Here is a 12,169-nt window from a genome sequence, read left to right as displayed (position 1 = left end):
AGCTCCGCATACACAGGGCAGGAAGATTGAGAAGGCTCAGCCTCAGCTTCTTCACCCTCAGACATCTCCTGCTCTTCCTGGGCAGAACCCAGCAGAGCACTAACTTCAGTATCAGAAAGTGTTAATGACAACACATCTTCTTCCTGAAGTTCACTCTCGTCCGTGCCGCCGAAGAGCGTGAAAGGGAAAGTCCCTCTCTAAACTCCTCAGCGAGATCCACCTGCGATCCCCCACGAGCTCACTCTCCTCCGTGCCTCAGCAGCGGCGGGTCCTGAACCGCGGGAAGCAGATGGCTGTCCCTCTTTCCTCGAAAAGAGAGACAGACGAGAGCGGAGCTTTTTCATAGAAAAACGCTTGCAATGCACGCAAATCGCCCCCTCAAGGACATCGCGTGCGTGCTCTTCGCCCAAACAAAAGACGCAAAGACTGTGTGTGTCATCAGGTGTCAAATAACGCAGACACAGATGTACACACTGCCTAAACGTCTTGCTAGTGGATGCCATGATAATTACAGAGAAAGATCGCTCTTACCGTGGTCGTTTCTCAGATGCACGCTTCAAACAAAACAGTCAGTGAAGACGAAGAAAAGAATGACGTATTTTCCCGGTGCCTGTTTTATAGTCGCACCGGTAGTGACGTCAGAGGCTGTTGCCGGCCAACTCGTTGGTGTTTTTTCATTGTAGACTTCAGACACGGGTCACGACGAGGTGTTCCCCCATAGCGACCCCTAAAATACGCAAATAGAAGCTCGAACAAAAATAAACCTAACCAGGACAACTTTAAATCTCAACTTTTCTCAATATATTGATTTTGTTTTTGCACCCTCAGATTCCAGATTTTCAAATAGTTGTATCTCGGCCAAATATTTTCCTATCCTAACAAACCATACATAAATGGAAAGATTATTTATTCAGCTTTCAGATTATGTATAAATCTCAATTTAAAAAAAAATTAAACTTAAGACTAGTTTTGTGGTCCAGGGTCACATATGTTCTACAGCTACTTGCTGTTTTTTTTACAGCACTGGATTTGTTTTTAAGTATATCTGTATAGTTATACAGTAAATAATTTAACATTACACACACACACACACACACACACACACACAAAAGAAAGTGGATCAAAACAGAACTACTGACCATTTTTGAGCTACAACTTACTAGCTGTAGGGAGTTTTCTGTGCAGCATGGTGCTGCATATTTTAATGTCCTTTTTCTTTCAGCATCTCATTTTCTTTTTCTCTGTCTTTATATGAATAAAATCTATGTCAGAGAGTAGAACCAACTTACATTTACTCACCCAGTGTCTCTTTGTCTCTCTGTTTTTCCCTAGGTGGTGTAAAGTTTTAGAAATCCACAAACAGACTGCCCCAACCTTACCATGCCTTTGTCCTTCAGTTCATCTCGCCTTTTCCCCTTCTCCTTCATTTCCTTGATCCTCCCCGTCCTCCTCCTGTCTTTCTCCATCCCTTCTCAAGCTGACTCCCAAGATGTAGCCCAATCTAAATCCAACTGTTCTCAAAATGACGTGTGTGAAGACGGGGTCCTTTTACCAATGTGGAATCCCCAGAATCCCTCAGTTGGTGACAAAGTGGCCCGTGCCATTGTGTACCTAGTGGCACTAGTCTACATGTTCTTAGGTATGTCAATCATTGCTGACCGCTTCATGACTGCCATCGAAGTTATAACTTCTCAAGAAAAGGAGATCACTACAAAGAGACCTAATGGTGAAACGGTCACCACGACAGTTCGCATATGGAATGAGACTGTCTCCAATCTGACCCTCATGGCTCTGGGTTCCTCAGCCCCTGAGATTTTGCTTTCGGTCATTGAGGTCTGTGGGCATAATTTTGAGGCCGGTACTCTTGGTCCCAGCACCATTGTTGGAAGTGCCGCTTTCAACATGTTCGTGATCATTGGCATCTGTGTCTACGTGGTGCCTGAAGGTGAGAGACGGAAGGTCAAACACCTTCGGGTGTTTTTCGTGACTGCGGCGTGGAGCATGTTTGCCTATGTCTGGCTCTATCTTATCCTCTCCGTGTTCTCGCCTGGTGAGGTGGAAGTGTGGGAAGCAGTGCTGACATTTCTCTTCTTCCCTCTCTGCGTGGTCCAGGCCTGGGTTGCTGATCGACGATTGCTCTTTTACAAGTATGCCCAAAAGCGGTACCGAACTGAAAAGGGCCGTGGAATTATTGTGTCCGAGGGCGGCGAGGAAGTTGGCAAGGAGGCAGGATTCACAAAGATGGACATGCTGGAAATTGATGGAATCACAACTCATCTGGATGGAATGTTGGGAGGGGAAAGCGGGCTTGGTGGACGTGATCAAGAGGAGGAGGCCAGGAGAGACATGGCCAGAACTCTAAAGGAACTGAAGCAAAGACATCCTGACAAGGACATGGAGCAGCTCATAGAGATGGCCAACTATCAGGTAACACATTTAGTTTCTAAATGTAAATATTGAATGAGGTATAACATTTTAATGAAATTAATTTTCTAAAATTATATAAATGGTATAAAATTACATAGTTATAAATAATTTATTGTTTTATATATTATTGGTTTCTAAATTTCTCTGGAATGTTAAGGAGTCATATACTCAATGGTTGATCAAAACAGCTTGATTTTTAATTTGTGACCTACTAATTGAGAACCACTGATCAAGGGAGTTTTGTCTATTTACGTTGAAAGAATGGAAGTGAAATGTGACAACATGCCCCATAGGTGGGGCACTTTGTAAAGTAAAGAACACATTGTAACAACTATACAAAAACTAAAAATTTTACCTGATAAAATAAAAAAGGACAAACTAAAATGTCAATAAAATAGTTTGACGATAAACACAAAATAAAACACAACTACACCATAGTTCAAAACAATTTGAGCAGATTTAGAAACACATTCAGACATTCAGAAAATCACAGAACTTAACACAACACACCCTCCCTTCCTCCACACACAGCTTTTAGAACAGGAGACATATAAACGAGCCAGTAAGAATGTTTAAAATGTCTTGAAATAATAATCTAATATTTTATTCACGTTTATCATGTATTCTCAATAGAATTCATAAAAATTCTTTATGAATTACATTGCTAATGTCATGGAATAACAATAATGTAGGTAAAATATTTACTTTTGCTATAAATGTTTAGTGATATCTTCCAAAGACTTTTTCTCTAGTGTTAATGTGGCAAGTAGTACAATACACTAAGTTTTGTCATGCTAGCATGTGTGGAAACTTACAAACCATCTGTCTTATGTGTGTTACAACTAGCCTCATATTAGGTTCTGCCCACCTCTCCCCTGCTCTCCCAGTTTAGTATGCAGAAACATTTGTGAGATATCTGTAGATTTCCCAAAATGTATAAATACTGTCTTTGTACTGCTTTAAAGATGATTTGTTATGTTTGTTTGAGTACAGTATATGTACATACACTTTAAAAGTTAAACTGTAAAAATTGTCTTGTTTTAAATGTTGTGTAAAGGCTTTAGTTCAAAATAAAATCACACCAGTACGTTTTGTTGAAAAGTTGTAACATACTGTACCTAAATAATGAAGTTACACCATTATACACAATAGTCAGCCAGTCAAATGAAGACTGTAGCTTATTGGCTCTATTCTCATTGACTCAGTGGAGTTAGCATGCACGACAACCTATTTATTCAAACAGTGGAAGACAGAGGAATTGTTTGGGAAACCTGTTTGAAAATTCCATTTAATGCTTACTGTGGTTCAGCATGTACATGTAGCAAATTTGAAATAGCTATTTTACTTAAGAAAACTTGATCTGCAACTAAACGCAAACTAAAACAAAAACCCTTCCCAACCTTAACTGTTCAGGTTCTAATACAGCAGCAGAAGAGCAGAGCTTTCTACCGCATTCAGGCGACAAGGATGATGATTGGTGCTGGGAACGTCTTGAAGAAACACGCAGCGGATCAGGCCCGCAAAGTGGTCAGCAGTGGGGAACCTCGGGAGCAGGAGGATGACCCTCTTGTCACAAGAATAGACTTTGAACCTGCCCTCTACCAGTGCTTTGAGAACTGTGGGTCCTTAAAACTTACTGTGCAAAGGCATGGAGGAGATGCTGGGTGCACTGTTAAGGTGAGTTTAAAGTAAACCACTCATTAGTTCAGTCATTTTATGAGGGGAATAGGATACCCCTTACCAAAAAGTAGTATATAAAAGTATACTTTAAGTATAACAGTAACAAACTTTGAGTACACAAATAGTTTACCTCTATGTTTGTAGTTTGTACTGCAATTACACTAAAAGTGAAATTATAGGTATACTGAAAGTTTACTAATTAAATTATTTGTACACTTTGAGGTATAGTCTCAGTAAACTACTAGTTTAGTAGTCTTATACTGCAAGTATACCCATAAGTTTCCTTTAAGTGAACTTTACATTATACTTTAAGTATACTACTATGTCCCTATTTAGGTTTTAATTTGTGTACATTTTGTTATGAATATCTGAACATACAAAACATCCAAAGAAAGAACAGGGTATCTGCTTGTAAACAAAAACATTTTATTCTGGCTTCATGCATTCTTTTTTTAAACACTTTAATGTGGGTTTCAAGTTTCATAAAAAATAAAGAAATAACACTTTGTACAAAAAGCTGAAAAAAGACTATGAATTGGATTTAGAATGATAATCAAAATGTAGATGGAGTCGATCAACACCCCAAAGCTTGACTGTAATTATTACCTCTTCATCGGTCGACATTTTATACAATAACTTTACAGTTTTGATGCTGTTTCATGTCAGATGATCATGTTAGATTACAAGTGTTAGTATCTGTTGTTTCTTTTTCTTCTTCACTTGTGTTTATTTTGGAAATTCTGTACAGAAGATGTATACTAGCACCCTCTACCGTATAACAATGAAAACACAGATTCTAGGAGCACAAGTATAGCACAAATATATTTAGACTTTTTGTAAGTAGAAGTCAAGTATACTTAAATGTGATTTTAAGTATATTACTGAGGAGTACATGAAGCCCATTTCTGAGAAGTACATAAAAAGTAAAGTAAAGCATACTTTCCTATTTTTAGTTTAAAAGAAGTATACTAATAGCACACTTGAATAAACTTCTTTTTTCATAAGGGACTCCTAAACTTATCGTCTGATCTCGTCTATTAAATTATGGAAATTATGAAACCGATATTTGTCTGTTTATTTAATGGAAACAAGGAAGATCTTTGATCTTTCTAAATGTTTATTTATGCACAACTCCAGGTGGACTACCGCACAGAAGATGGCACAGCCAATGCCGGTTCTGACTATGAATTTGCTGAGGGCACACTCGTCTTCAAACCTGGCGAGAACATTAAAGAGATCACCGTCGGCATTATTGATGATGACATCTTTGAGGAAGATGAATACTTCTATGTGCGCCTGAACAATCCCCGTATAGTCGGGTGGGCTGATGGACATCCTATTACTATGGAGACTGGAGCACCTGCTCCTAGTGCAGCCCTTGGTGAGGCCCACACGGCGACCGTGACGATCTACGATGACGACCACGCAGGAATTTTCACATTTGAAAGCGAGTCGGTGCGAGTTAGCGAAAGTATCGGCATCATGCAGGTGAAGGTCCTGAGGACATCAGGAGCACGTGGTCTGGTGGCTGTGCCATACCATACAGTGGATGCGATAGCTCGTGGAGGGGAAGACTATGAGGAAGTGTCTGGAAAACTGGAGTTCCAGAACGATGAGACAATGTAAGAGGTTTCCGCCAGCTATTGTGTTTGTGTGTGTGAGAATGTGTGTATCTCTGTTTTACTGCCATTTAGCTCTTTCTGTCCAAAGATTGTTCCGCTTGAGTGAACCTTCACAGTGAAAATGCTTTTAGTCCCGCAGTAAAGTTATTTGTTTGTGTGTTTCTCAGGCATGTCAGACAGTTTATTTCACGGCTAAGGGAAGAGCTACAAGAATTTAATTTAAAAGAACACAATGTCACAAAAATTTGAATACATAGCGATTTTGTTCCTCTTATACATTTTAGTGACTTAATGTGAAGAACATTTGTATTTCTTGCCATATAGAGAAAATTAATATGGTAGACATCCTTCCATAATCGGATCATAAATTTTCCACTTAGTTAAAGACGAGCAAGTCAAGACAGGTATTATCTTTAATATATGGATTGTAAGTTTTTATCCTGTTTCACACATACTGCACTTTTGTTACATGAATGGCACCAATTGTAGGGGTTTAGCTTTGTACCGTGAACCTGCTGTTGCAGTTAAAGTCACGCCTTTGGTAATGATTGAATGTACAGTACGTGCGCTACTGTGCATGAAGTATAAGACTGAAGAAATCTAATTATTTTTTGTAGTATGATATATACAGTGAGTTTGGGAGTTTGATATGCCTCAAGCTTATGAGGCATATATTGTATAAAGTAGTGGGTGAAAGGGAAATTAAAGTCCTCAGGTAATGGCTGTGAAAGTTTACAGCTGACAAAATGGTTATGTCCTTGTAAAGTGACGTCTTTCTGTGGGTCCATTTAATGCTGGTAAACAACTTAAGGCTGTGTATGATGGTTGGCTTCATAGTGAGAAATCTTGGCATAGTGTGTAATGCAGTTTTAACTGTGTCTGTGTTTAACTTTTGTGTGATTCATGCCACAGGTAACTGCAGTAGTTGTTTGCTGAAGCTAATATAATGTTGATATCAGTTATGAGTATAAGCTGGTTTATTCTTGGTCTCTGGACCAAGAATAGTATTAGTATTTTGGGGGGAACAATTGTAATTATTTATGAATCAACCATTGAAAAGAATTGTGGGGTTGTGGTTATAGGTGTGGTTTGAATTCAGAGAGATAAGCTGTGAGGAGAGGACAAAGTGAAAGGCTTATATCATTTTTGTTACAGTTGGTCTCTGTTGATTTACTATCCAATAAGGCTTCACAACAGGGGCACACAGCAAGTAGACCTTCAAAAAATGGAATAGAAAACACTGCCAAAAAATGAAATACAGACACACACACAGAAAGAGCAGACTCACACTCACACATCATGGGGTCTGTGATGGACATAGGCTGGAGATAATCAGCAATATTCTGTATTTCAGCAGTGAAACAGTTCCCTCTCGCTGTATCTCTGCTTTTCCTGTCTCAATCTCTCTCCCTTCTTTTTAGTCCACAATTTTCCCTTGCTCTCCTTTTCAATTCACCTCACTCTTACTCTTGTTCCTGCTGGAAAAACCGGGTCATACCAGCTTAACCCTCATTAAAGTAATGATAATGATTTTAAAAATAATCTGTTATTTTACCTTTAAATTTTAATGTTCATCTGACTTATCAAAACCCAGCAGAGTGTTTTTAACTGAGCAAAAACGCACAGTAGAAGAATTTAAATAAAAGAAATTAAATAAAAGAAATTAAAATAGGGACCTACTGCTGTAGTATGTATGTACATCTTTCAGAGAATCTGAAAATATTAACATGAATTGCATTATGTAATGGTCACAATGTAAATAATGTAATATTCCTAAAGGAAAATGGTGCAAGTGTGTCATCAAGTTTATAATCATATTAAGATGTTCTATTTGCATTACAGTGTCTCATATCAAGGTGTTAAAGGGATTTGTTTTTGTTCCTCCATTGAAATCATTTCACCCAAAACATGAGAATGAGTAAAGGATGACAGAATTTTAATTTCTGGGGTGAAATAACCCTTTAACAGTGTTTTACAAGATATTAAATGGCTAAAAAAAACAGAACATGAGGGGTTTTGGGACATGGAAGTTAGGTTAGGTTTATACTGGTCTACTAGTCTTAACCATCCTTAGCCAGATGGTTTTCAACAGTGAAACCAAATCCACCAGCTAGTAGTCCTGCTGATTAACTGTCTACTGACCAACAAATGGCCATAAATGACCAGCTAGAAAACAGTTATCTGGATTTGTCTGTTCTCATTCTTTCCCCCTTTTTTCTTTGCTTTTTGCCTTTTTTGTGAACAAATGGGTTCTTTGAAAGTAAAATACTAATGCCTTTAGTACTGTTATTCAGTCTAAACATCTTCAGTTTACTCCCCTTTCTCAGTTCTGTCTTCCAGCCTTCAATTCATCTATCAACACTCACTTAATGAATCTCTTTGAATGTATCAAATTTCATGCATTGTATATAGCTCCACTCCAGCCTAATATAAAATATAAAAATGTGTAAGTGTCTGTGTGTTTGAGAGAGAGGTTCTGGTAGGTTAATATTCATATAGCCCCAGTGAAACTCTGCAGCGCCCTTAGCTTGTCATAGAAACAGAAACCAGTGGACGAGTGTAGAGGTGGTAACACATAATAATTGAAATACAGAGAGAGGTCAACACTGAGGACAAAGACGAGATGAAGACAGACAAGGAGGTCTGGCGGATTAGTTTGTGTGTGTCTGAATGTGTCTTTGCCTGTTACATTCATGCTACGATTTACTGAGGTCTGTTCCTTGATGTCATTCTATCATTTCACACTGATTTATTGCTCATATTTCATGAAGAATTTATGAGGTGCAGAGAAGCGCTCTCACATATTTGCACCATCCTGTCTCTTTGTATTTCTATAATTTTATGCTCAATCTGTCTTTTTAATACGATTTTCTTTGGCTGTGATTGCACACATTCCATATTTAATGTACAAAACTAATTCTGTCCTTTCAATTCACAGTTTCAGATTTTTAGTTTTCATTGTTGACTTTTTCTAACTAATTCAACCCCGTTGTTTTGCTTGTCATACCAAATGTTCTTTCTGGCCTCTCTCTTGTGACATGGGGTTCTGCATTAGGCCTAGGGTGACCCAGAATCTACTGTGAGTTCTAGATATGCGTTCTAAGTGGACCGCAGCTTGACATCTCCGTGAGTGCTCGTCTCTGAGTATGTGTTTACAAGTCAAAAGTAGATCACTCACCCCTGAGTAGTGTTTTTGGATAGGCAGACTCAAAAACCTGCTCATCATTTACACTTTCTAACAAGACTGCAAACTACAAAAAACAAAAAAAAAAAATAAAAAATACACATACTCTAAGAGATTAAACCCTAAAATGTATTTTAAAGGGATAGTTCACTTAGAAATGGAAACTATGTCATATTTACTCAGTGTCATGTTGAACACAAAAGGAGATGTTTAGCAGAATGTTCACACTGCTGTTTTACACACAGTGATGTGTTGTATGAAATGGTGCAATGTTGGGCTTGTCAAGCTCAAAGCACCATTCAAGTCAAGTCCTTTTGACTTGTGCACTATATTCCAAGTAGTTTAAAGTCATATGGATGCTTTGTGTGAGGAAAATAACAGTTTAATTTCTATTTGACGTTCATCTCAAATCGCATTAGTGTAATTTCAATGTGTTGTTTGAAACAATCAGTTATGAGACACATTCTGAATCACTGATATCGATTTTAACTTGTTCTTAACAAATTTAACACACACAACTTAAATTTGGGTTTGTTGATACCAAGCTTATAGCATGACATCAGAAGACTTTAATTTTTAGATCAACTATCCTTTTAAGTCTCAGGTTTAATGGGAAGATTTCATGTGATTTTTTTGAACTGTGCAAGTAACTTTGTGCAGTTTTCCACATATACTCTCAGATCTCTTTGTATTTTCTTTTATTATTTGCTCTGTTCCTCCTGTGATGTTTCAGAATATTCTGGGTTTGACATGGATGTGGCCTTGGGTTTACCAGAGCAACCTCTGATTGTACCTTTTGGTAAATATAACAGGGAAAGACAGAAGAGAAAAACAATCCCAATTCACTCTCAGTTTCTGTCTCTCAGTGTCAGGTCACGTATCTCTGGAGGTCTGAGTCTGTCTGTGTGTGTATTTGTGTGAAAGAGAGAATAGCATCACATGTGCTTTTAATTTGACTGCTTTATGGTAAGTCATCATAGAAGATTGTTAAAAACAAAACATTGGCATACATAGTCTCAGATGCACACTTGTTGCAAAAAAGCAATGAATATAGGCTATACTACAATGTGAAATTATACAGGAGCTGTATAATTGTTAACATGGATTTCTGCCTCAGATGATAATTTTATGGCATATCTAACTTTTACACTGTGACAGAGCCTTATCATCAGCGTGCCTGCCATGTAACTAATTTTACCATGTGTGTACCCTGCCCTAACCTCATTCTACCACCGGCTATCTACATGTAAAACCACATTACTGACAAATACAGAGGTCTGCTGTGTTTCCTCCAGTTGTGCTCTGTAGATAGTTGGGATTTAGATGCAGGAGCTGTAATTGACTTAACATGAAAGAAAATTGTATTTGTAATTTAGGAACATTGCAGAGGACTGCATAGCATAATAATGTCTGAGTATGAGTGTGTGTACAATTGATATAGTCAGAGAAACAGCAAAATGGTTTGACTTATGAAAAAAACCTGCTGTAAGCTTCTTGAATTTTGCAGAGTAAATACTCTTCACTTCAAGGTGCAATGTGAGATAAGCGGTGTACTGCAGATAGAGCCACATTGTCCTTTATGGTTATGGTCATGCATCTATAATCTTTAAAGGGAAGAAAAGAATGAAGAAAAATGAAAATGTTTTGGGGGATAACTTCTTTTAATTAAATTTTTCTATCTTGGAATCATGACAAGCACATTCTTTCTTTGTAAATTTGTAAAAAAAAAAAAAAAAAAAATTGTGATTTCTGTGTCAGGTTGATTCGCTTAGTTTGCTAAATTTTTTATGCAACTTCTTTGTGTCTCTATATCAACAATTGACTGTTTCTGCCATGCAAAAGTGTTTTAAATTAGTGCTGAAATGAGTAGTCGACATTATCGACAACATCGTCAGTAAAAGATTGTCGACAAATATTTTTGTTGTCGAGTAGTGGTTAGATCTCATATGACCTAATGTAATACAATAAAATAATTTGACCAGACAAGCGCTTTACTGCAGGACTGTAATTCAATTCAGCCCTCCTGGATGCAATTCAAGAGAAGAAGACACAGCAAATGTAGCCTGCCGAACCTGAAGATTCTGAGAGGCGTTTATATATGTAAATATATGCTGCACGCTTTCCTCTCAATAACAAAATAAACACAACAAAAACTGACAGTGGTGAGAAAGCAGCAGATAAGAATGCATCTGATCACAATGACAGGTATGTTTGCACAAGCTCTGCAGTTCGGTACTTTAGTGAATTCCAGTCACATCACATTTACAGTGGTGGCCAAAGTTATTAGAACACTAGTATTTTCACCAGCTAAAAATAGTTTTAAGTCAATTATTTCTATCTTTTGCTGTAGTGGGTCAGTAGGAAATATCAGTTTACATTTCCAAACATTCATTTTTGCCATTAATTGTAATAATCCAGTGAGATTTTTGCTTGAATAAGGAGTCTGACAACAGCCAGTGCTCCACCTGATCTCACCATCATCCAGTCTGTCTGGAATGACAGGAAGAAACAGAATAAACTGAGACAGACTAAATCCAGAAGAACTGGGGCAATTTGCTGATTATATTTAAGCTGTTTGTGCTTTTACTTGTCACACTATTGTGTTTTTTATTTTAAATTAAGTCCATGAGCATTCAAATGGCTTTATACTTGGCTTTATACTTTGATAACTCAGATTTTGTATGGCATGGCAATGGGATGAAACTTGATTATGTATTGTCACAGTGCGCTGCTTACTACATTTAGCTTTAAGCATCTGCATGTCAGATATTGTAATCTACTCATTTGTGCTGGGCCATTTCACAGGAATCTCTCAAGCATGCCAGGGCTCTAGGCGACTGGCTACATCACCTATAGCCAGCCTGGCCTGCAAGCATCCACATACAGTACACTCTTCGTGCGCGCACACACACACACACACACACACACACACACACACACACACACACACACACACACACACTATGAAGCCCTTTAATTACAGGGCAGATGTCCAGGCAGAGGGAGACTGCAGGCTTGTTGTCCCAGCCATGATTAGAGCCTTCACAGCTGCCTCATTGCTCTCTCAGACCCCTGGAGCCTCTGCAGAGGGCCAAGGCCTTCTCCCCAACTCAGCATCTCTTATTATGCATGACACCAGCACACATGCCAGTAAAGTCCTCGCTGTATTAGGTTTATGAGTAAAGCTGGCATACAATACACTAAAGCTTTGATTGGGTTGTATTAAAATGCATCTAAATTAAAGTGCATACTGATT

The 12,169-nt window shown here is 38.1% G+C and overlaps 1 protein-coding gene across 2 annotated transcripts in view; it reads left to right on the top strand.

Annotated features, from left to right (window-relative positions):
- slc8a4b (solute carrier family 8 member 4b) overlaps positions 1-12,169 on the top strand; it is a 66,052-nt gene that overhangs the window by 32,121 nt on the left and 21,762 nt on the right. The window contains exons 3-5 of one of the 2 annotated variants that reach the window (XM_042728351.1): positions 1,333-2,427; positions 3,841-4,104; positions 5,245-5,729. In XM_042728351.1, coding sequence (XP_042584285.1) covers positions 1,381-2,427; positions 3,841-4,104; positions 5,245-5,729 — 1,796 coding nt within the window. In that variant the 5' untranslated portion in view covers positions 1,333-1,380. Of the gene's footprint in view, positions 1-1,332; positions 2,428-3,840; positions 4,105-5,244; positions 5,730-10,940; positions 11,119-12,169 lie in introns of those variants that run through there. The other variant, XM_042728353.1, reaches the window with a different exon arrangement.

The sequence above is a fragment of the Cyprinus carpio genome, chromosome B7, assembly GCF_018340385.1.
Source record: "Cyprinus carpio isolate SPL01 chromosome B7, ASM1834038v1, whole genome shotgun sequence".
NCBI classification, from domain to species: domain Eukaryota; kingdom Metazoa; phylum Chordata; class Actinopteri; order Cypriniformes; family Cyprinidae; genus Cyprinus; species Cyprinus carpio.
The sequence above is the reverse complement of the archived record's forward strand: the minus strand, read 5'-3'. Positions and strand labels throughout refer to the sequence as shown.